At 43.2% G+C, this 26,213-nt stretch overlaps 1 protein-coding gene and 1 long non-coding RNA gene across 2 annotated transcripts; one reads left to right on the forward strand and one right to left on the reverse strand.

Annotated features, from left to right (window-relative positions):
* Positions 1–12,903: 12,903 nt before the first annotated feature.
* On the reverse strand, positions 12,904–18,569 carry LOC124880684 (basic salivary proline-rich protein 2-like). The gene is made up of 2 exons (XM_047385951.1): positions 17,378–18,569; positions 12,904–13,328 (listed from the first exon to the last, which is right to left on the reverse strand). Exon 1 carries the CDS (start codon positions 18,220–18,222, stop codon positions 17,590–17,592), a length of 633 nt encoding a protein of 210 aa, XP_047241907.1. The 5' UTR covers positions 18,223–18,569; the 3' UTR covers positions 12,904–13,328; positions 17,378–17,589.
* A 5,163-nt stretch (positions 18,570–23,732) lies between these two features.
* On the forward strand, positions 23,733–25,274 carry LOC124880685. The gene is made up of 2 exons (XR_007041430.1): positions 23,733–23,853; positions 24,081–25,274. It is a non-coding gene; the product is annotated as an uncharacterized LOC124880685 (long non-coding RNA).
* The last annotated feature ends 939 nt before the right edge of the window (positions 25,275–26,213 follow it).

The following is a 26,213-nucleotide window of genomic DNA, read 5'->3' on the forward strand; positions in this document are numbered from 1 at the left end:
TGAAGCTGGTGTTGGCTGTAGGGTGTAGTGCAGCTGCCTGTGGTGGCACCACCTCAAAGCGGGCAAAGAAGAGGTTCAACTCCTCTGACCGAGAGGCGTCACTGTCTGCAGCACTGAGGTTGGTCTTGTAGTAGGTTAGCTGCTGGTTCCACTGCCACACCTGCCTGCTCTTCCAGGTGGTCCCTCAATCATCCTCCTATTGTCACGATGTGCCACGTCTGGTGTTTGTTTTTGTTTATTTCTCCTGGTCTGGTCCTTAGTTTACACTTAGTTCTGTGTTTTGACGTGTTAATTGGTTTATCTCCCTGCAGTCTGACCCACACCTGTTCCCTGTTCCCCATGATTACTCTGTCCCTCTGTTCACTGATTCTCCCTGTTCTCTCTGTTTGTATTTAAGCTCTTTAGTTTTCATTGTTCCCTGCTGGTTCCTTGTGTTAGTCCTGTGGAGCATGCCATACTCCAGTTTCTGTGCCTGGTCCTGTGAGTAAGAATATTAAAACCTTCTTACCTTCATTCCCCGTGTTCCTGGAGTACTTATCTGCACTTTGGTCTTACTACAAACCCAAATTATGACTCCTATAGTTAGACTTGGCTTCACTGATGCCTCTCTTTAGATTTGCTCGGGCTGTGCTGTAGAGACCCTTGTTGCCTAACCTAATAGTGTAGTTTCTCTCCTTCAACAGCTGTTGGAGCTCCAAGGTCATCCAGGAATATAACAGAACACTGTCTTTGAACACTTCTAGGTCTGGATCTTCATAAATCTCCCAGTTGGTTCTGTCAAAGCAGTCCTGCAGCTGTTGGGGGACATCATCTGGCCAGGTTTTAACAGCTTTTGTGATGGTAGGAGCAGATTTTCTGAGGGGGGCACAGGAATTAAAAATTGTGAACTGTGAAAAAAGTGGTCAGACAGGTCCAGGTGTGGTAGTGGCCAAGCCTTATAACCCAGCTTGATGTTGTTGTAGACCTTGTCCAGTGTGTTAGCTCCTATTTTAACACATTATTTAACACACATACATGCTGCTGGAGTTTGGGGAGCGCTGCCTCAGGTTATCCATCATGGAGCTCTGGCACTGGTGAGAAGCAGTGCTCTGTGTGGCTGTCCCATTTGCCTAGCTGGCCTGACAGCTTTTCAACTTTGCTTCTGCTTCTGGTCATGGTGACGCCTTCATCTCCTTCCCAGGGTGATGGTAATCCAGAGATCCAGGACTCCCAGCTATGTCCGCCGGGATTGTGTGTGCTTTATGTACTGTAATTGCATACCGTTCAAAGCAAACTCCTATTTTAAGAAGATCAATGCTGACTGTAGATGTTGGTTGCTCCACAGAATGAGAGTCGAATGAGAAGCAACACAAGATTCTTTACTGGTCTCTAAAAAAATCATTCAGGCAACTCCACCTCCTAGCCACCACCAGGAAAATGGATTTTATCAGAACAAGTTCTTAAATTCAGAATCAGAATCAGAATCAGAAAAGCTTTATTGCCAAGTACGTTTTTGGACATACAAGGAATTTGTTTTGGCGTAGTCGGTGCAATACAGTACAAATTAAACAGTATAAACATATCTACAATATAATATAAATATATGTGCACAGTTTTAAGTGAGTGAGAGTAAATATAGAGCAGTATAGGATGCAAGAGCAATACAACAGTGCAGGTGATCATTGTGCAAGTAAAGCAGGAGTCCAAGCTGAGCGTTAATGTAACGCATAGAGTTGCAGGTTACAGGTGTCCTGTCAGCAAAAAAAGGGAGGGTGTGGGGGAAAGGGAGAGTGTCAGGGTGGTTTCCGGGCTTTGTTAACCAGGCTGGTGGCAGATGGGAAAAAACTGTTCTTGTGGCGTGAGGTTTTGGTCCGGATGGACCGCAGCCTCCTGCCAGAGGGGAGAGTCTCAAAGAGTCTGTGACCGGGGTGGGAGGGATCAGCCAGAATCTTCCCGGCCCGCTTCAGGGTCCTGGAGGTGTACAGTTCCTGGAGCGACAGTAGACTGCAGCCAATCACCTTCTCAGCAGACCGAATGACACGCTGCAGCCTGCCCTTATCCTTGGCTGTAGCAGCGGCGTACCAGATGGTGATGGAGGAGGTGAGGATGGACTCAATGATGGCTGTGTAGAAGTGCACCATCATAGTCTTTGGCAGGTTGAATTTCTTCAGCTGCCGCAGGAAGAACATCCTCTGCTGGGCTTTCTTGATGAGGGAGCTGATGTTTGGCTCCCACTTGAGATCCTGGGAGATTATGGTTCCCAGGAAGCGGAAAGATTCCACAGTGTCAATTGTGGAGTCACAGAGGGTGATGGGGGCAGGTGGGGCTGGGTTCTGCCTGAAGTTCACAACCATCTCCACTGTCTTTAGAGCGTTGAGCTCAAGGTTGTTCTGGCTGCACCAGTCCAACAGATGGTCCACCTCCCATCTGTACGCAGACTCATCACCATCAGAGATGAGTCCGATCAGGGTGGTGTCGTCCGCAAACTTCAGAAGCTTGACAGACTGGTGACTGGAGGTGCAGCTGTTGGTGTACAGCTGCACTACTCTAGTTCCCTGTTTGTCAAATAATAGATTTTAAAATGTTGCTGCTGTTCTAAAAAACACAAAATTGTTCTGGACCTAATTACATTCCCAAGTTGCTTCTCAAACATGAATCACATAAACCCGCCAGGTTCTTATAGACCTGCTTACTCTGTTCCCAGGACCAGAGCAAAACAAGGTAAGGCAGCAATTAGTTCTATGCTCCTCGGCTCTGGAGCAAACTCTCTTAAAACCTGAGATGTGCAGAAACTGTAGGTAACCTTTAAATCAGGACTGAACCCTTTTTATGTACAGCAGCTTTTGATCAAAGAACCTGACTAACTTTTTAAAATGTTTGTTTCTCTTATGCCTTTAACATTTGTATTTTAACATCTGCCTTTTATTCGGTGCTTTCACACTTTGTTACTTTCTTTCTGTTTATCCCGTGAAGCACTATAGATCGCCTTGTGTCTGAATGGTGCTATATTAAAAAAGCCTTTCCTTGCCTTAAAGAAAAGCTGCAATGCCTCCAAACAGAAGCACTGAGATCTCATTTTAATGTTTTGGAAACATCGATCAAACCTTCTGTTGGGCCAGCGGACAGTCACTAACGCCACAGAACTACTGTCACAGTTAGTCTGGTTATTCTTTTTTTCATATTTGTAGTATTTCAAACTTTTTTGCTCCAGTTGGTGCATTAACACATGAATTAATGAAGGCTGTCATTTAATCGCCAACTGATAGTTCCCCTCCTCTGGTACAATTACTGAACCACAGCTATGCTGCAAAACTGGAAAATGCTTGCTAGATGAAATAAAAACCAGACTGTTTATGACAGAACACAAGAGGTTTCTTTGTTCCCAATAGGCTGCAGACCACGCCTGAATACACAGACCTCTATTCAAATGTCTAATACAGCCCCTGCTCTGCAGTTTATTCCATTAATGTGGTGTGAATTACATGTCCTGCTCATGCTCATTTACACAACAGGTCCTGACATAGACCCACATAGTGAGTCAAATTTTACACCCCTAGGTGGCACAGAGTAGTGTGGAATCAGTGTAAAAATGCTCACAGCTCTGTCCCTGGGAGGACCTTCTATACATTCTCTGTGTCATGAAGTGACACTGATAGAGTACCAGAACTGCTACTACAGCACCATCAACTTGAACATAATACAGGTCCTTCTCAAAATATTTTCCATAATGTCATGATGAAAATTTAACATTCATATATTTTAGATTAATTGCACACTAACTGAAATATTTCAGGTCTTTTATTGTCTTAATACAGATGATTTTGGCATACAGTCATGAAAACCCAAAATTCCTATCTCACAAAATTAGCATATTTCATCCGACCAATAAAAGAAAAGTGTTTTTAATACAAAAAACGTCAACCTTCAAATAATCATGTACAGTTATGCACTCAATACTTGGTCGGGAATCCTTTGGCAGAAATGACTGCTTCAATGCGGCGTGGCATGGAGGCAATCAGCCTGTGGCACTGCTGAGGTCTTATGGAGGACCAGGATGCTTCGATAGCGGCCTTTAGCTCATCCAGAGTGTTGGGTCTTGAGTCTCTCAACGTTCTCTTCACAATATCCCACAGATTCTCTATGGGGTTCAGGTCAGGAGAGTTGGCAGGCCAATTGAGCACAGTGATACCATGGTCAGTAAACCATTTACCAGTAGTTTTGGCACTGTGAGCAGGTGCCAGGTCGTGCTGAAAAATGAAATCTTCATCTCCATAAAGCTTTTCAGCAGATGGAAGCATGAAGTGCTCCAAAATCTCCTGATAGCTAGCTGCATTGACCCTGCCCTTGATAAAACACAGTGGACCAACACCAGCAGCTGACACGGCACCCCAGACCATCACTGACTGTGGGTACTTGACACTGGACTTCTGGCATTTTGGCATTTCCTTCTCCCCAGTCTTCCTCCAGACTCTGGCACCTTGATTTCCGAATGACATGCAGAATTTGCTTTCATCCGAAAAAAGTACTTTGGACCACTGAGAAACAGTCCAGTGCTGCTTCTCTGTAGCCCAGGTCAGGCGCTTCTGCCGCTGTTTCTGCTTCAAAGGTGGCTTGACCTGGGGAATGCGGCACCTGTAGCCCATTTCCTGCACACGCCTGTGCACGGTGGCTCTGGATGTTTCTACTCCAGACTCAGTCCACTGCTTCCGCAGGTCCCCCAAGGTCTGGAATCGGCCCTTCTCCACAATCTTCCTCAGGGTCCGGTCACCTCTTCTCGTTGTGCAGCGTTTTCTGCCACACTTTTTCCTTCCCACAGACTTCCCACTGAGATGCCTTGATACAGCACTCTGGGAACAGCCTATTCGTTCAGAAATTTCTTTCTGTGTCTTACCCTCTTGCTTGAGGGTGTCAATAGTGGCCTTCTGGACAGCAGTCAGGTTGGCAGTCTTACCCATGATTGGGGGTTTGAGTGATGAACCAGGCTGGGAGTTTTAAAGGCCTCAGGAATCTTTTGCAGGTGTTTAGAGTTAACTCGTTGATTCAGATGATTAGGTTCATAGCTCGTTTAGAGACCCTTTTAATGATATGCTAATTTTGTGAGATAGGAATTTTGGGTTTTCATGAGCTGTATGCCAAAATCATCCATATTAAGACAATAAAAGACCTGAAATATTTCAGTTAGTGTGCAATGAATCTAAAATATATGAATGTTACATTTTCATCATGACATTATGGAAAATAATGAACTTTATCACAATATGCTAATATTTTGAGAAGGACCTGTATAGTGTCCGGTCACATTGCAGCATACACTAAACTGATATTTGGACAATATGGTGCTGAATGGGATCCCAGATGGTGTTATCATACAGGTAAATTACTATTTAGGCAAGGCAAGCTTATTTGTGTAGCTCATTTCAGCAACAAGACAACTCAAAGTGTTTTACATGATGAAAGCACAAAAAACAGAACACATTACTATAGACTAAAACAATGATTCTTCAGGTAAAAGTTTAAATAGAACAATAGAAAGCCACTTTAAACAAATGTGTTGTTAACCTTGATTTAAAAGAACTCAGGGTTTCAGCATTTTTACAGTTTTCTGGAAGTTAGATCCAGATTAGTGGAGCATAAGAACTGAATGCCGCTTCTCCATGTTTGGTTCTGAATCTGGTTCTGGGTTCAAAGTAGACTTGAACCAGAAGACCTGCGTGGTCTGGAAGGCTGATATGACAACAAATCTTTAATGTACTTTGTTGCTAAGCTATTAAGTGGCTTATAAAATAAAATAGCTTTTAAAGTCTATTCTCTGAGATACGGGGAGCCAGTGTAAGGACTTTAGAACTGGGGTGATGTGCCCTGCTTTCTTAGTTTTGGTGAGGATGTGGGCAGCAGTGTTCTGGATCAGTACTTAGATGCTTCTAGAACTGTTACCATGTCCAGTAGCATCTTCTTATACAGATTCACTAGTTTCTGTTTTTCATTCATGTAAATTGGTATTCTGTTATGTGAACCTTTTTAGAGCCAGCGATTGCTCACATCTTTGTGTTTCAGGTGGACAGCAGTAACTACACATTATCTTCATGCAGTCAGGATACAAGGCATCTGCATCTTGGTATGACTATTCAAGTCAGCTACCTTAAGGGCTCAGATCATGGCTAGTTTGTCTTGTAATGACCAGTATGTAAAGGGATGGGTAGGGCTAAATGGATGTGGAGAGGAGACATTGCTGGCTCTGTAATGGCGAGACATCAAAGCAAAATAATAATAAAGCATGTAAAAGTATGAACTGTTATGCTAATGTACTGTGAGGCTTGATTGACTAAGAAGCGAGGGAGGCAACTCTTTGACTGTCCAGTCCTGACAAGCATCTCTGTATCTACTACATGTCGTCATGACAAAGAATACTAAGCTCAGTAGTTGCAGCTCCTGCCTCCTCCATCCATCCAGCTCAATTCAAACCAGTTTAGTTTATTTATATAGCACCAATTCTCAACTAATGTTTCAAGGCTCTTCACAAAACCCTTACCCAATTTTTTAATTATAAAGACAAATATTTGAGGTAAGAAAAAGAGCCCCGTTTTTGATTTCTTATTTTCTCATACTGAGCATCCATGTGGTGTGAGCGGAAAGGAAAACATCAAAAATGAAACCATGCATCCATTCAACCATATATCCATCTGTTAATCCAGGCAGGCATCCATCCATGCATCCAGAATCAGAATCAGCTTTATTGCCAAGTTCGTACATACAAACAAGGAATTTGCCTCCGGTACACTTTGCTCTTTTGTTCTGTTTTTGCATTACAGAATGTACAAATTTACAATTTACAATAAACACATATCTAATAAAAAAGGTGCATTTGCAACATCTGTATGCTGTTGTTCTGTACTCTATTGAATGTTCATCAGAGAAACAGCCTGGGGGAAGAAACTGTCTCTGTGGCGGCTGGTTTTAGTAAACAGTGCTCTGTAGCGGTGGCCTGAAGGTAAAACTCTGAACAGTTTATGTGCAGGGTGTGTGGGGTCTGCAGAGATTTTTGCAGCTCTTTTCTTGACACTACACCTGAATAAGTCCTGGATGGAGGGAAGGTCAGCTCTGATTATTCTCTCTGCAGACCTGATTATTCGTTGCAGTCTGGACCTGTCCTGTTTTGTGGATGATCCAAACCACACTGAGATGGACGAAGACAGGACAGACTGAATGATGGCAGTGTAGAAGATGACCAGCAGCTCCTGTGGAAGGTTGAACTTCTTGAGTTGCCTCAGGAAGTACAGTCTCTGTTGGGCCTTCTTTCGAACAGTGTCTATGTGTGAAGACCATCTCAGGTCCTCAGAGATGGTGGTTCCTAAGAACCTGAAGTGGTCCACAGCCGATACAGTGTTGTTGAGGATGGTGAGGGTGGTGTATGGGGGTGGTGTTCTCTGAAAGTCCACCACCATTTCCACAGTCTTGAGTGGGTTCAGTTCAAGGTAGTTCTGACCGCAGGAGGGGGGGGGGGATACTTTGGAACAGCTTTACTCAAGATCGCCAACCAACGCTCCCGTTTCCCAGCTAGCATTAGGGTTAGAGCTACTGTTCCAACAGCTCCTTTGTGGGAGCACCGCATGGCTCCACTCCGCTCAATCTCGCTGTACTCTACTGTACTCTGCTGTGTGCTGTCAGCGTCATGTTCTGTGCCGCCATTAAACCTTACTCTCTTATGGTTAGGTATGAGCCTACCAAACATGAGATAGGTTTCAAGTACCAACATGCAAAGTAAAATAAACATTCACCGTCGCACATCATGTCCTTCAACAGCGATTGCGGACCACTGGCTTTCGGTTTGACCCACTGCGGCCATTGTGGTCCTTAATATTTTAGTAATCGCTCTTGAGCTTTTTGAACTTTTCCTAGCACTGATTTTTTGTATTTTTTCTAGCCACAGATTTTACTGCATACTGTGCAGACTGAACAAACTCCAGCTCTGCTGTACACAACAGTTTTTCTGACCTAGTGCAGCTAGTTATTCTACCTTTGTGTAATTTCTTCAAACAAATAGAAATTCACAGATGGCTCTGTGTCAACTAGCGTGACTGTATACGAAGCTTATTTAGATTGCTGGACTATGTACTACGTGATTTTACTGAGTTACAGTAGATGTGGAAACTAGAAGCATATAAATCTGAGAACAGGTAGCAGTTTACTCTTTAAACCCACTTCAATTTCATGTTCACATTGGCTGAAAGCTGCCAAGACACCAATATACCTTTCCAAGAAATAGACAACGATAGACTGTAAAATTGAACTTAAAAGTGAGGGAAACTCTGCACTGTACCTATAGTTTTTTTATTTTAATAGTTTGTCTTTTTGATTTACTTTGTCCTTCTACTTTAATCACACTGACATCATAAAATGTGGAGTATTGTATTATTTTTTAGTACTAGTTTCTGTATCAATTTAGTATCTCTATATCTATCATAATGCTGGTGAAAGTGTTCATTCATTCATCCAAATCATTGAATTCTGTTGTTACTAAAGTATGTAACTACAGTATGTCAAGCATAAAGTTTGGTTGAGGAAGGATTATAGTGAAAGGCTACTTTTCAGGGGCTGAGCTCAGGCCTCTTAGTTACAGTAAAAATAACGCTTTTGGATAATTGTATGCTTGTAACTCTGTGGGGACATTTTGAGACTGTCCCTTCCTGTTATAACTATGTTGCTTATAAAGGAAACCAAAGTTCAGAGAATGCCATCAACTCTACCCTGCACCACACACTCAGCTACTTAGAATACTCGGGAAATATGTCAGGATGCTTTTTGTTGACTATAGTTTGGTATTTAACACTATTATTCCAAGCATACCGATTGATTAACATTTGCTACTGGCATCCCGCTCTCCATCTGTGCCTGGGTCTTGAACTTTCTCTCTGATTAGAGCCTGTCAGGATTGAATCATACAGCCCTGTGTCTCCCCACAGGGCTGTGTGTTGAGCCCACTCGTCTACACCCTGTACATTTATGAATGTACACCTGCCCACCCCAGCAACAAAATTATTAAGTTTGCTAATGTTACAGCGGTGGAGGGACTCATTAGCAGAGGTGATGAGGCTGCATGCAGGGACGAGGTAAGGAGGCTGTCTGTGTGGTGCACTCTGAATAATCTATCACTGAAGATTGACAAGACAAAAAAATGGAGTCCTGTTGGAGAGGAATTTCAAGCTGCTGGGCAGTCGTATCACCAACAACCTGACCAGGATTTTAAACAAAAGGCCATAATCAGAACATCCTAGCAGAGACTCCACTTTCCTAAATGCTAAAGAAAGTGGAGTGGAAGAAAAAGCTTCTGGTTACTTTCCACCACTACTCTACTGAAAGTGTTCCATCATAGTGCTTAATAGCTTGGTATGTCAGCTCTACAGCAGCTGACTGGAAAGCCTAACAGAGGGTGGTGACCACTGTTGCTCCATGTCCTCCCTGGATCATCTCTCCCTTTGCCAATGTATTCACAGAACCAAGAAAATTATTCAGGATTCCTCCCACTCTGAACACTGTCTGTTCTCCTTACTTCCCTCAGGGATATGCTCCAGAAGCCTAAAGAGCAGAACAAAACCACTGGTAAACAGCTTCTATCGTTGGACCATGAGAACTGTAAACTCCTTATTCCACTGCATTTTTATTAATGTTACCTTCAGCCAAAGAGGATGTCTGATTGACACATCCTCTTTGGCTGAAGGTAACATTTGGCTGAAGGCTTCGTTCACTGCAAGCAAGTGCTTGATGCACAAGGATGTTTTATTTTATAGTTGAATATTAGAGATTTATTTACTGCGCTTTTAGTCTGATGTTTATGTTTTGAATGAGCACACCACTGATGTATACAATGACATTTTAGTCTTCAATTCAAAATGCCTATGTACCAGTACACAAAGCAAGGTCCATAAAGATATGTATGGATGATTCAGTTTGGTTTTTAAGAATTTGACCGGCTTGCTCAGAGATCTGGCAGAAAAACTTCAGAGTTAAACAGAGTGCAGACCTTTTTCAAAGTTTACTCATCAAGCACTAGAGTCTGACCCCAAGGGTCCCTCCTCAAGTGTTCAAACAACTATAAGCTGAAAAAAATCAGAAGGAATTATAACAAAACTATCAAAACTTTTCTCATGTCAAACTAATCTGCACAATTCTAAATGAAGAAAGCAATTGAAAGCAAAGTGGAATATGTCCCATAACAGACTTTTTCCTGTCATTTAACAGAACAATGTTTTTGGCATGTGCAAAGTGTCAGAAAAATAATTTTCATCTTAAAAGTGCTATTGAAGGATGTCTTGTATAAAATACTCAATCAAGCCCATGAGGTTTTAATCAAAGGCAATATTTTATTTAGTCCCTTTTAGCATCCATTATAAAAAACGTTATTCTTTTAGTTTATATTGTATGGATTAAACCAAAGCATAATTTCCTAAGATCAAGCATTGCTAATGTGTGTTTTTTTTGTCTCCCCACAAAACAAGACAACTCCACTCCATTTCCTGCTCCATCTTCTGTATGTTGCAGCATACAGTACAGACCAAAGGTTTGGACACAACTTCTCATTCAAACTGAAAATATGTCTTATATTCTAGGTTCTTCAAAGTAGCCAACTTTTGCTGTGATTACTGCTCTGCACACTCTTGGCATTCTGTTGATGAGCTTCAAGAGGTAGTCACCTGAAATGGTTTTCCAATAGTCTTGAAGGAGTTCCCAGAGATGCTTAGCACTTGTTGGCCCTTTTGCCTTCACTCTGCAGTCCAGCTCACCCCAAACCATCTCGATTGGGTTCAGGTTCGGTGACTGTGGAGGCCAGGTCATCTGGCGCAGCACCCCATCACTCTCCTTCTTGGTCAAATAGCCCTTACACAGCCTGGAGGTGTGTTTGGAGTCATTGTCCTGTTGAAAAATAAATGATGTTCCAACTAAACGCAAACAAGATGGAATAGCATGTCGCTGCAAGATGCTGTGGTAGCCATGCTGGTTCAGTATGCATTCAATTTTGAATAAATCCCCAACAGTGTCACCAGCAAAGCACCCCGACACCATCACACCTCCTCCTCCATGCTTCACGGTGGGAACCAGGCATGTAGAGTCCATCCGTTCACCTCTTCTGCGCCGCACAAAGACAAAGGTTGGAACCAAAGATCTCAAACTTGGACTCATCAGACCAAAGCACAGATTTCCACTGGTCTAATGTCCATTCCTTGTGTTCTTTAGCCCAAACAAGTCTTTTCTGCTTGTTGCCTGTCCTCAGCAGTGGTTTCCTAGCAGCTATTTTACCATGAAGGCTTGATTCACACAGTCTCCTCTTAACAGTTGTTCTCTGTTCTCTAATCTGAGCTGCTGTTAACCTGCCATTTCTGAGGCTGGTGACTCGGATGAACTTATCGTCTGCAGCAGAGGTGACTCTTGGTCTTCCTTTCCTGGGGTGGTCCTCATGTGAGCCAATTTCTTTGTAGCGCTTGATGGTTGTTGCGACTACACTTGGAGACTTTCAAAGTTTTCCCAATTGTTCGGACTGACTGACCTTCATTTCTTAAAGAAATGATGGCCACTCGTTTTTCTTTAATTAGCTGCTTTTTTCTTGCCATAATACAAATTCTAACAGTCTACTCAGTAGGACTATCAGCTGTGTACTGTATCCACCTCCTGCACAACACAACTGATGGCCCCAACCCCATTTATAAGGCTTGAAATTCCACTTATTGAACCTGACAGTGCACACCTGTGAAGTGAAAACCATTTCAGGTGACTACCTCTTGAAGCTCATCAACAGAATGCCAAGAGTGTGCGGAGCAGTAATCAAAGCAAAAGGTGGCTACTTTGAAGAACCTAGAATATAAGACATATTTTCAGTTGTTTCACACTTTTTTGTTCAGTATATAATTCCACATGTGTTAATTCATAGTTTTGATGCCTTCAGTGTGAAGCTACAATATTCATAGTCATGAAAATAAAGACAACTATTTGAATGAGAAGCTGTGTCCAAACTTTTGGTCTGTACTGTATGTGTGGGATGCACACTGAGACAGGAGGGGCAAAGGCTGAATGGCTGGGTTTGTCTGCACTGGTGGGCAGAGAGATGAATGGGATGGGATTTTACAGCTATCTGCTAATTTCAGTTTGCCAGAGTCTATGAGTGCACAGTCTTGTTGCCATAAGTGACAAATTAAATTATGCATGCCAACTAAGCGGGCACCGGACCACTTTTCTTATATTGTTTAAAATGTGATCTGCAGAAAAAGGCTTAGTCATGACTGGAACACTGAGGGTAGAGCCAGGGGAGACAGCTTGGTGCGGTTCTTTCTAATGTGACAGGAAAAAAATATATAATTCATACATGCACACAAAGCTTTGCATTTGTGTAAATTCCTGGATTATATTTTGTTCTGAAACAGTTCACCTTTTTAAAATTATTGGACTGAGTTGGTGCGTTGCATCCAGTGACAGCTCTTCGGATGATACATCACAGTGACAACAGCAGCAGGAAGCACTCATTAAATACAGTACGTTGCAAGGGTATTTATACATCTATTTCAGATTCTATCACGTTATGACCACAAACGGTAACAGATTTCGCAGAGATATTATTTGATAGACTAACTCAAAATAGTGCTTTAATGTTAAGTATAATGAGACAAATTATTGACTTCTAGAATTTAAAATCTAGAAATTTTAACGAGCATTTGTATTCAGCCACCTTTATAATGATACCAAAAATAAAATCCTGTGCAACCAGCTGCCTTTTAAAGGCGCCTAATTGGTGGACAGAGTGCTCCTGTGTGTAACTTAGTGTTTAACTATAGCTTTTCTGTTTCTGGCCTCAGAGGTTTGTTAGAAAACAGTAGAGAACAAACAGCACCACAAAGAACACAGCAGACAGGTCAGGAAGAAAGTTGTGGAGACGTTTAAAGCAGAGTTAGGTTTTAAAACAATAGGCCAAGCTTTGAACATCTGAAAGGGCTCTGTTCAAATCTATCATCTGAACATGCAAAGAGGATGGACCAACTGCAGACCTAACAAGACATGGACGTACAACTAAACTGAAAAAAGATGTCCCTTTTGCAGTTTCCAGCAGGCCATGTAGGGGACAGAACAAACAGGTAGAAGAAGGCTATCTGGTCAGATAAACACACCATCCATCCTGACTGTGAGACATAGTGGTGGCAGTATCATGCTGTGGGGATACATTTCTTCAGCAGGGACAGGGATGTTGGTCAGAGTTGATGGGAAGATGGACAGAGCAAAATCCAGGACAATCCTGGAAGAACACCCGTTAGAGGCCGCAGAAGACTGGACACTGGGGTGGAGGTTCACTTTCCAGCAGGACAACGACCCTAAACATACAGCCAGAGCTATAATGGGATGTTTTAGATCAAAACATGTTCAGAATCTGAGAATCTTTGGCAAATCCTGAATACTGATCTTCACAGATGTTCTCTACGCAATCAGACTTAGCTTCAGCTCCTTTACAAAGAAGAATGAGCAAAAATGTCTGTGGATGTTCAAAGCTGGTAGAGAAACACACCAAATGAATGCAATTTCAAGTTTTCTATATCTATATATAAGTTTTTTAAATGCCTGCAAACACAAAGCATTGTTTGGAGGAACTTTCCCTATGACAAAGACTGACAAGAAAAAAAAGAAAAAAATGAAAAGCCAAATTATGCCACATGCTAGCTGTGGTAACACTACAAGCTAAAGCTACGAGACTGATGTTTGAGAGCAACTTCAGAAGGTCAGTAAAGCTTCTGTATTTATAACAGTAAAGTAGAAGACCTCCAAGACGACATGAGCTAATGCCATCTGAGATGCGCATTTCAGGTGCAGAGTTCGAACCACACATAGCTCCATTCTTTTTTATTTCAAAGTTCAAAGTTAAGAGCAACAAAACGGAACATGGCACACATCAAGTTGACAAGAACACAGATATTGGAATCGGTTGAGTGACGATGGTGGTGCTGAGCTGGTAATTGTTTCTTCTTGGGCTATCATCGCAGTGGCGGTGATTTGTGTGTTTGTGGGGGGCGTGGTGGGGGCCGCTGGCCCCGGGTGCTTGCTGTTGTGTGAGTTTGTCACGTCTTGGTGTGGGGTCAGGGCTTTCATTGAGGGTATGATGCTCGGTGGTGTCTGCCCTGTTGCGCCTGTGGGTGGAGGCTGAGGTGGCGTTGCACGGTGTCCTTGCCGTCGCGACTCGCTGTGTGGTGGGGGGTAGAATGCGGTGGGGTGCTTGGAGCGAGGCTGTTTGTGGAACTTGCGCTTTGTTGGCTTTTTTGCGATGGCGCTCATCTGTGGGGTGTGGCCCTGTGGGGAGGGGATTCATTGCATTTGGGTTTGGGGGCATGTGTTTGACATCTGTGTCCTGATTGTGGGTGGAGATCATGGGGTTGAGATTGGAATTCATTGGGAGGTTGGGACTGTTTCATCCTATGGCAGCTCTGGTCGGCGAGATCATTTGGACCATGTAGACCCCTCTTTTGTACATTACCTCCTCTCTAGATGGGGATGGTGGTCATTGGGGACTGGGGTCGGGGCGAGGGTCGGAGTCCGGGCCAGGGTTGGGCAGTGCCAGCACTAGTCTGGGCTGGTGCGGTCTGCCTGTCTCCACCCCGGAGGGAAAGAGACCACCTCTTGGGCTAATTTCCCCTATGGGGTATCACCTGGACCTGGGAGAATAGACTACAGGTCCTTCTCAAAAAATTAGCATATTGTGATAAAGTTCATTATTTTCTATAATGTAATGATGAAAATTTAACATTCATATATTTTACATTCATTGCACACTAGCTGAAATATTTCAGGTCTTTTATTGTCTTAATACTGATGATTGTGGCATACAGCTCATGAAAACCCAAAATTCCTATCTCACAAAATTAGCATATTTCATCCGACCAATAAAAGAAAAGTGTTTTTAATACAAAAAACGTCAACCTTCAAATAATCATATACAGTTATGCACTCAATACTTGGTCAGGAATCCTTTTGCAGAAATGACTGCTTCAATGCGGCGTGGCATGGAGGCAATCAGCCTGTGGCACTGCTGAGGTCTTAAGGAGGCCCAGGATGCTTCGATAGCGGCCTTTAGCTCATCCAGAGTGTTGGGTCTTGAGTCTCTCAACGTTCTCTTCACAATATCCCACAGATTCTCTATGGGGTTCAGGTCAGGAGAGTTGGCAGGCCAATTGAGCACAGTGATACCATGGTCAGTAAACCATTTATCAGTGGTTTTGGCACTATGAGCATGTGCCAGGTCGTGCTGAAAAATGAAATGTTCATCTCCATAAAGCTTTTCAGCAGATGGAAGCATGAAGTGCTCCAAAATCTCCTGATAGCTAGCTGCATTGACCCTGCCCTTGATAAAACACAGTGGACCAACACCAGCAGCTGACACGGCACCCCAGACCATCACTGACTGTGGGTACTTGACACTGGACTTCTGGCATTTTGGCATTTCCTTCTCCCCAGTCTTCCTCCAGACTCTGGCACCTTGATTTCCGAATGACATGCAGAATTTGCTTTCATCCGAAAAAAGTACTTTGGACCACTGAGCAACAGTCCAGTGCTGCTTCTCTGTAGCCCAGGTCTGGGGAATGCGGCACCTGTATCCCATTTCCTGCACACGCCAGTGCACGGTGGCTCTGGATGTTTCTACTCCAGACTCAGTCCACTGCTTCCGCAGGTCCCCCAAGGTCTGGAATCGGCCCTTCTCCACAATCTTCCTCAGGGTCTGGTCACCTCTTCTCGTTGTGCAGCGTTTTCTACCACACCTTTTCCTTCCTACAGACTTCCCACTGAGGTGCCTTGATACAGCACTCTGGGAACAGCCTATTCGTTCAGAAATTTCTTTCTGTGTCTTACCCTCTTGCTTGAGGGTGTCAATAGTGGCCTTCTGGACAGCAGTCAGGTCGGCAGTCTTACCCATGATTGGCGTTTTGAGTGATGAACCAGGCTGGGAGTTTTAAAGGCCTCAGGAATCTTTTGCAGGTGTTTAGAGTTAACTCGTTGATTCAGATGATTAGGTTCATAGCTCGTTTAGAGACCCTTTTAATGATATGCTAATTTTGTGAGATAGGAATTTTGGGTTTTCATGAGCTGTATGCCAAAATCATCCGTATTAAGACAATAAAAGACCTGAAATATTTCAGTTAGTGTGCAATGAATCTAAAATATATGAATGTTACATTTTCATCATTACATTATGGAAAATAATGAACTTTATCACAATATGCTAATATTTTGAGAAGGACCTGTATTGTAACTGATCACATTTTTTTCTCTCAACTTCAAACAACCCTGTGCCTTCAAAAAATTTTGTAGCTGTATCCAAAAAAGGTATTAAGTATTTTTCTTAGTATCAGTATTGACTTTTGAAATTTTAGCATCATGATAACCCTAGTAAATAGGGAAAAAACAACCCTGTATATATGGCAGATCTAAACAGTTTATTCTTCTTACCTTCACTGAACTTGTTTTCTCACTGATACAAGTTTTTCAATTAGCTGACCTAGTTCTGTTAACTCAGATCAGCAGGTTTGAAATTTTTAGAACTCATATCCAGACAAACTCTAACTGAAGTTATTTAAATTAGATCCTTAAAGTAGAGCAAAGCTGGCTTGTATCGCTCTGACCTTGGCTGAGAGAGAGAAAAAAACAAGTGGCAGATGTTCTTCTCTACAGGGGCAGACCCTGTTCCAAACTGCATGCTCACCCCCCTCCTGCCATTCTGTCTATCTTCACATTTTGACCTTACTGTTTGCAGTATTAGTCAAGTACCTGACAGTGAACAACACAAAATTCTGATTTGAAACAAAGGGACTAAGCTTCTTAAGAATGGCACTGCACAGAGTTCATGTAGGTAGTTCACAGAAGTAGTCACAAAATTCCCATGACAATCATGACTTCATGAGGAGAATGTATGAGATTTTCAAGGCACAAGTTAGAAATCCTAAAAAAAGTTTGGAAAATACGATTTGATCATAGTATCTTTTAGTTTATTAATTTCAATTAGTTTAAAACACATAACACTGGTGGATAGTGCTCTTCTGCTTCTACAGGGAAACAGTTTAAGAGAGTTCCCATACCTTCATGCATCAGAAACAGCTGACTGACGGCTCACAGCAATAAGTGGGGGAGGGGAGGGTCGTGGTGATACCCTGTGCTCTATTAAACCAGAAAACCCCATGCTTTCTCTGCCATCCCATTAAAGGAAGATTAACTTACATGAGTAGTATGTTGCAAAACGCTGTGGTTTTAAAACTGTGGGCTGCATTAACACTGAAACCGGACCATGCCTAATCAGTTATTGTGCACGGAAGACCAACACTTAACGATCACTTCATACAGGTTTGAGACTGCAAAGACATTTACAAGACTCTCACAAACTCACCAAGAATCTTTGCAGAAAAACCATAAGGTGTTCAGGACCTGGTTGTGGAGGCAGCCTGCCCACGGGCTCCTCCGGGATCAGGCGAGGAAGTGGAGGCAGCCCACTCACGGGCTCCTCCCGGATCAGGCGAGGAAGTGGAGGCAGCCCACTCACGGGCTCCTCCCGGATCAGGCGAGGAAGTGGAGGCAGCCCACTCACGGGCTCCTCCCGGATCAGGCGAGGTTCTGAAGATCCGGCGGCGGCGGCCGGCTGAGTCTCTGTAGACCCGGCGGCGGCGGCCGGCTGAGGCTCTGTAGACCCGGCGGCGGCGGCCGGCTGTGGCTCTGAAGCGGCCTGCTGTGGCCCTGAGGCGGCCTGCTGTGGCCCTGAGGCGGCCTGCTGTGGCCCTGAGGCGGCCTGCTGTGGCCCTGAGGCGGCCTGCTGTGGCCCTGAGGCGGCCTGCTGTGGCCCTGAGGCGGCCCGGACTGGACCCACGCCAGAGAAAACAGCTGCGAGGAAGCCGTGGCAGGTGGACCCTCCGTGGAAGCAAAGGAGGCGTCCACCCGAAACTTCCCAGTGGCGGCTGCCCTCCGGCGATGACGTCGTCCCGGGCAGGAGGGAAACCCAGCCGGAAACCTTGCTGCGGCTGGCGGAGGTGAGGATGGCTCTGCTGGAGGCTCAGCGAGCGTGAGCTGAGGCGATGCTGCTGTGGGCATGACGAGCTCAGGCGCTGCGGAGGAGGAGGAGGAGGAATGCTTGCGGCGAGAGCGCCGTCGCTTGGAGGAGGGGTGAGCTGGGGAGGAGCGGTTCCGACCCGGCTCAAAAGCCATAGCAGCCCAGTCGGTCTCACAATAACACTCTTCCATCTCTTCCAGCAATAGAGGCGAAGGTAAAATCTCCACCTTCTCCCCATACAAAGTGCGCAGCGTCTCATCCTGCTGCTCAATCCATCCTTTAGCTCTGTAGCTCTGTCTGCTTGGTCCTTGTGGTGGGTTCCTTCTGTCACGGTGGGGCTTTGGAGTGGACCGAAGCGCAGACAAGAGCGTGGAGGCAGCATTTCAAAAAGCAGTCTCTCAGCTTTAATCAAAAAAAGTCAAAACGTAACAAAAACACTGCAGGTACTGAACAGGGTCGAGATCCAAACACTTACATTACAGACACTGCAGGAACCTGGAGACTGAAGGCAGGGACGAGGATAAAGGGTCGAGTTGTAACGCAAGGAACCCACAAAAACATAATGAAACAAACCAACTAATATACAGAGAGAAAACAAAGGCAGGTAATCAAAGGAACTAAGGACAGGTGAGGCAAGGAGGCAGGAAGGCAGAGGGAACAGGTGAACCTAATACAAGTAATTAACAAGACACCGAGCAGACCTAAAACAAAACTATAAACAAAGATAAAAATAAAGCATAAGAATCAGGGATAAACATGAACTGAAGGAAACTGAGAAACTGAAGGGATAGAAAAACTTTTTATCCAATTTGAATAAAAAGCTAACTCCGACTGTACTGTTCAATTGTTAGGATTAATTAGAATGTATGTACCTGACTGTTGTGAAGTGCCTTGAGACAACATGTGTTGTGAATTGGCGTTATATAAATAAAACTGAACTGAATTGAATTGAATAAGAAACACCAAACCTAAGAACGAACAAGGAACCCATAAAGCAAACCAGATTACAGAGTAATGAAACCTAACACCACACAGACTGAACTGACAGGAAGCAGAGAACACAAGGACTAGGATGTAAACAAATAAAATGTAAACAATAAGTAAACACAACCTAACCAGAGGGGCTGGAGAAATATGATAATCGGTAAACAAAACAAAACACAAAGTCCGAAATGTCACATCCTGACATGGTGGGGTCCTTTATCAAGATATTAAGAACACAGTGGGTTCCCTCATTATAGAAGATACAGTTTAATAGTGTCCCTAGTATTTGGAGAATGCAAACAACCTCTGCAGCAATGTTGTATACGATTATCATCATGGTGGCAGCGTTTTAGAGTCCTGGTGGGAGCATAGGGAAGCCCAGTGGTAGCATGTGGAGCTTAGATACGTAGCTTCATTGTCAAGAATATGAAGCAGGAGCAAAGATGGGTTACTCACCATGGCAGCATTGTGCTAGAGTGGTACAATCTTCTTGCATACAGCTGCATTCTGTCACAGTTGGAAAATTTGTGCTAGTGTAAGACTTATTGTTATGAGTAAACGTTGTAGGATCAATGTGTACAATTGACATATAGAACATTGTAGCACATCACAGTAAAGCAGGATTTCCAAGAATTGCATCAATATGACTAAGTTCTATAAGTTGCTCCTGTGTGAAGGGAACCCCAACTCTTTTTCACTTTCTTTATGGTATGCTGACAAGAGAATGGACTTTGTCACCTTCTGACTGTCTCTGTCTGTTTACCATAAAGACTGAGGTAGTAATCAAGGGTTGAAGTCAACCTGCATCAGTTACACCTCTGAGCTCAAAGCCCAGTACTGACTGACTTTTGTTAGGCTTAGTTGGCTTTCTGCCTCAAGGGTGTGATGGTGCAATGACAGCTGGTCGGTTTAATCCAAAACCATAGTGGGACCCATAATTTCCTGTCACATGGGTTGTGGTGAAGTATACAGAACAGAACACTGAACTTGTGCCAAGGGTAGTTCTTTTAGTAGTGATGATAATTAAAGATAGGCTGAAGCTGATAAGGAATTATACTCCACAGATGTGTTTTATCTTTCAGAATGTAAATATGTCCAACACAAATATTTAACACTTTATACTGAACCTCTTGAGTAACACAACATTCCTGCTTGGGTTCCACAATGCCAGATTTCATTTATGAAAGCTCACATGTGCTTGACATGGGCAGTATGATTAATGATTGAGACATGTTCAGAGGAAGCTTAGAGCAGGTTCATCTTTGCAACTTTATAATAAAACTGTTTTGTAAAAAGAGTCTTATCCTTAGCCTTTCACTCTCAGTGTACCTTTCAGTATACTAAATCGTACATTGAGAGAACCAGAACCAGAACCCGAGATACTTATAAGTATCTCGGGTTCTGGAGCTCCAGATCTGTTTATACAGTTTCTGTAAAAAACAAGGTGCATCCCCTATAAATACCAGTCACAGTGCCTTGCGAAAGTACTCGGCCCCCTTGAACTGGTCAACCTCTTGCCACATTTCAAGCTTTAAACATAAAGATATAAAATTCTAATTTTTTGTGAAGAATCAACAACAAGTGGGACACAATTGTGAAGTGGAATGAAATTTATTGGATGTGTCAAACTTTTTTAACAAATAAATAGCTGAAAAGTGGGGCGTGCAATATTATTCGGCCCCCTTGCGTTAATACTTTGTAGCGCCACCCTTTGCTGCAATTACAGCTGCAAGTCGCTTGGGGTATGTCTCTATCAGTTTTGCACATCGAGAGACTGAAATTCTTGCCCATTCTTCATTGCAAAACAGCTCGAGCTCAGTAAGGTTGGATGGAGAGCATTTGTGAACAGCAGTCTTCAGCTCTTTCCAAAGATTCTCGATTGGATTCAGGTCTGGACTTTGACTTGGCCATTCCAACACCTGGATATGTTTATTTGTGAACCATTCCATTGTAGATTTAGCTTTATGTTTTGGATCATTGTCTTGTTGGAAGATTAATCTCCATCCCAGTCTCAGGTCTCTTGCAGACTCCAACAGGTTTTCTTCCAGAATGGTCCTGTATTTGGCCCCATCCATCTTCCCATCAATTTTGACCATCTTCCCTGTCCCTGCTGACGAAAAGCAGGCTCAAACCATGATGCTGCCACCACCATGTTTGACAGTGGGGATGGTGTGTTCAGGGTGATGAGCTGTGTTGCTATTACGCCAAAGATATCGTTTTGCATTGTGGCCAAACAGTTTGATTTTGGTTTCATCTGACCAGAGCACCTTCTTCCACATGTTTGGTGTGTCTCCCAGGTGGCTTGTGGCGAACTTTAAATGAGACTTTTTATGCATATCTTTGAGAAATGGCTTTCTTCTTGCCACTCTTCCATAAAGGCAAGATTTGTGCAGTGTATGACTGATTGTGGTCCTATGGACAGACTCTCCCACCTCAGCTGTAGATCTCTGCAGTTCATCCAGAGTGATCATGGGCCTCTTGGCTGCATCTCTGATCAGTCTTCTCCTTGTTCGAGATGAGAGTTTAGAGGGACGGGTCTTGGTAGATTTGCAGTGGTCTGATACTCCTTCCATTTCAATATGATTGCTTGCACAGTGCTCCTTGGGATGTTTAAAGCTTGGAAAATCTTTTTGTATCCAAATCCGGCTTTAAACTTCTCCATAACAGTATCTCAGACCTTCCTGGTGTGTTCCTTGGTCTTCATGATGCTCTCTGCACTTTGAACAGAACCTTGAGACTATCACAGAGCAGGTGCATTTATACAGAGACTTGATTACACACAGGTGGATTCTATTTATCATCATCAGTCATTTGGGACAACATTGGATCATTCAGAGATCCTCACTGAACGTCTGGAGTGAGTTTGCTGCACTGAAAGTAAAGGGTCCAAATAATATTGCACGCCCCACTTTTCAGTTTTTTATTTGTTAAAAAAGTTTGACACATCCAATAAATTTCATTCCACTTCACGATTGTGTCCCACTTGTTGTTGATTCTTCACAAAATATTTTTATTTTATATCTTTATGTTTGAAGCCTGAAATGTGGCAAGAGGTTGAAAAGTTCAAGGGGGCCGAGTACTTTCGCAAGGCACTGTATATGGTTGGGATGGTTTTGTGTTCTTCATATATCTACGGTTTTACGAGTCTACCTAATTTACTGGATCGACTAAATTGTTTTAGAGCCTTGCAAAAAAACTATCATTTATGTGTCTAAACCCTAATGTTGCTAGAGAATGTACTGGCTCCATCTGATTATTTTGCTGCTAAAAAATTGCCCAACCTGCACAGGAACACTTGGCTAAAATTTGGAATAGTGTTTGGCTATTCAGCATGTGAAGTCCTTATAGGTTTTCTTTTTTAATCTGACTTGGTCTAAAAGTACAAAATCATTTGTAAAAGGCAAATAGACAACCACTTAAAAACCTTTCATTTTAAAGGAGTCATATTCCATATTTCATTTCAACAATGCATCTGTATACCTAACAGAATCCTGTTAAAAAACCAAATGTAACATTTTCCTACAACTGACTGTGCAATGATTTGCACTGGTAATTTGGAGTGTCTACGGGAAATACTGTGACTGTGGGTAAATGGAAAATCTTGGCTATTAGACAACAAGCACAAAACAGGCATGTTTTTCCAGTCCATGACTTCCCAGTCTATCCTGTCTCAGCTCTGGAGCACGTTTACATAATGCTGTCTTGTTGTAATTATATATATTACAACAAATACATAATGCAGTACAGTTACTAGCTGAAAGAGGTCTATTGCACCATGTTGTTGTCTTATCTGTGTTTAAGCTGTCGGCACAGTAACATGTATAACATGGTGTGGAAGGTAATCTGTATTAAAATGGTAAATGGCCTGCTCTTGTTTAGTGCTTTATCAAGTCCCCAAAGCACTTCACACTACATTCAGTTATCCACCTATTCACACACACATTCACAGTGGTGAGCTACATTGTAGCCACAGCCACTGACAGAAGTGAGGCTGCCATACACAGGCACCACCGAGCCCTCTGACCACCATCAGGTGGGTGAAGTGTCTTGCCTAAGGACACGACTGAGACAGACAAAGCGGGGGCTCGAACCAGCAACCCACCGGTTACAATACAAACCCCTGCCACCATTGCCACATTTTCCTAGGGCAGCACAACCTGTGGGACGCCAGGGGTAACAATGTTCTCTGTTCGTTGCCACAAAAAAAGGTATTCCATTGCTTATTTGCATGTGCAGGCAAAGGGCATGGTGGGCATTGGTACAAAACCCCCCACCCCTAAACTCACGCTCACCTCCCTGTGGTATGCCCAGTATACGTACTGCAAGAAAATACTATTGCTGTACAACACAGGTGTCTGCTTCCCAACTTATGATTTGATGCCAAATTAAACAGCTGTTTCTGTGTTTTTAGGATGCATTCTCTGTTAGGTTTGGACCAACAGCTTTCACTATCTTCAGCTCAAAATCTTAAATACATAAACCATTTAAACCTCAGCTGGATGCCTCAATCTGGAATTCATGAAAGCTTCATCCTATTTGTGAAAACTAACAAAATAAAGCAGTTATTGCTGGCTCTTAACACAAGAACCACAACCTCGTGGAATTAGCACTGTGTGGACTTCATGACTTTCTTTTGACCTGGGAAGTGTCACTTTCACGAAAAGGCCTCCTGTCCAACAGCCTGCTATCTTTAGAGGTAACACGCACTACTGTCTACGTCACACCAAGCTCATTGACAATCTGTCCGGTTCATTGTTTCTATCTAATAAGCCAGAACACACACGTGACAAGGGGTGACTCAGACACATGTGAAGTCTGCACAGCCTATATTAGTTGAAGTAGGTGCAATGTTATATTTTTATTGCTTGCAAAACAGACTCATGAAGTGCTTGAACATGGATTGTATGACAAATTCAGATTATTAACAGCACTGATTTAAGAACTGATTTTGCTGAGTCAGACAGCTGTAACAGAAGTGCTCCTGATGGCAAACATTTGGGTCGTAAATATTTATACTTTCAAATGCGGTTTAGTTTGTATTTTTCTGCTTGAATAAACCCCACAGGACACGCAAAGGGGGCGGCAAACTGTTTACCTGACGGGTAGTTGTGGGCTCGTCACTCCCATTGGGCGACGGTGTCCTCCCTTCCAGCGATGCTGTGGTGACCGGAGAAGAAGCCATAATCCTCCCAGCACCTCCACCAGCAGCAGCAGCGCCTCGTCACTAAATGATCCTAACAACACTCCCCGCGCTGTCCCCCAGCATGCAGACACGCTACTTCTCGCTGCTGCCCCGCAAGAAGACCGAAGGCAGCGACTGTTTCCTGTCCGAGTACAGAGACTCTCTGTCCGGCGACACAGTGGAGCCACTGCCCCTTCTTCGACTGGTGCTCGTATGTTCGTAGTCTAGTCCAAGTCCAGTCCAGTCCAAGCAGATGACGTTTTTACTGGTTCTCTGTCTCAGCCTTAAACACACGCACACACGCCAAACACACAAACACTCTCTCTCTCCTGTCACACTCTCGGCACCTAACACCGTGCCGTGGAACATTATATAAATAACAAGCAGAACCTATTTTATGAGGACATCTCTTTCCTCCTGCGTGTACCCTGGAATGTGCGTGAGTGCGCGCATGTATGTATGTGTTGCTTTTACAGTAAATCATTTGTTGTTGCTCACTCATATCATTTATTATAACATGATAAAGACCAAGCTGTCATTTGAGGCTGTGCGACAGATATTCGTGTAAAAGCACACGGGCATTAACAGAAAGCACCGGGATCCTGTCAGAACCACCCACATATATACCCTGTTGTCTCACTTAGTCAGAACTGTGACACTTCTTGCAGAGAATGTGTCCTAACATTGCATGTCGGCTATGGAGAAGCAACATCAGCTACTTGTATGGCAAGCCGTCTGTGTAAATATTAGACACAACAGCAGTCCTTGCGTGAATGCGCCCAGGAGGAGCCTCTCTTATACACTCCCAGAAGAAGCCAATTCTGCAGATTTTTTTATTTATTATGTAGCTTATTAGAAACATTAAGGAAGATTGCTCATAAACCCCTTTTTGTCATGATCCTCACCTGTTCATGTTCATGTTAATTACACTCACCTGATTTCCGTTCCATCTCGTTTGTATATAAGTTCCTGTTTTTCTGCTTCTTGTCGAAGGATTCTTCTGTTGATCTGTTCTTCCGTTGGCAAGTTGCCTGCTTCATGTAAATTCTTCAGTCTTGATTAAATGATCCATCCTCACCATGCACCTACCGTGGTCCTTTTGCCGCTTTGGTCCTTCCCAAACTCAAAACATGGCACTTTTAGGTCAGAGCTCCACAATAGAAACGCAACCACACAGTTATGCTCCGATCAATCTAAATATGTGAGCTATCATTTCTGTCAACGAGTTCACTGCTAAACTACACTACAATTATGCCCAAATTTATTCATACACCTATAGATTAAGATGTGAAATTTCTTTCCATCAAGTTAGCTTCTAACAGGGAATGAGGATCTCTCAAAGGATGAAAAAACAATGTAAAAAAAAAAACAAGAGTCAGTTTTGAAAAGAAAAAGTTATTTTTTTTACAACTTGTTTACCTTAAAAATCACTGTAAAAATCATTTTTGTCATTGGCAATCAAACCCTTCTTCTAAATGCTGAACAGCTTTTGCCTTTTTCCACTGTTAATTTGATGATTTAGAACTACAACCCCAACTCCAATGAAGTTGGGACATAAAATGTAAATAAAAACATAATACAATGATGTGCAAATCCTGCTCCACCTATATGCAATTGAATACTTTACAAAGAGAAGATATTTAATGTTCAAATTGATAAACTTTAATATTCCCTCATTTTGAATTGGATGCTTGATGTACAACTTCAGTTGCTCAACAGTCTGGGGTCTACATTGCCATAATTTGCTCTTCATAATGAGCCACACATGTTCAATGGGAGACAAGTCTGGACCGCAGGCAGAACAGTCTAGGTCCATCACTATTTAACTACGAACCACGCTGTTGGAACACATGCAGAATGTGTCTTGGTATTGTCTTGCTGAAATAAGCAGAGACGTCCCTGAAAAAGACGTTGCTTGGATGGCAGCATATGTTACTCTAAAAGCTCTATGTACCTTTCAGCATTATTGTTGCCTTCACAGATGTACAGTTACCCATGCCATGGGCACTAACACAC

Source organism: Girardinichthys multiradiatus, chromosome 14 (genome assembly GCF_021462225.1).
Source record: "Girardinichthys multiradiatus isolate DD_20200921_A chromosome 14, DD_fGirMul_XY1, whole genome shotgun sequence".
Taxonomy (NCBI): Eukaryota; Metazoa; Chordata; class Actinopteri; order Cyprinodontiformes; family Goodeidae; genus Girardinichthys; species Girardinichthys multiradiatus.

Coding starts and splice junctions, on each gene's coding strand:
- LOC124880684 (XM_047385951.1), bottom strand. CDS start 18,222: ATGGAAGAGTGTTATTGTGAGACCGACTGGGCTGCTATGGCTTTTGAG.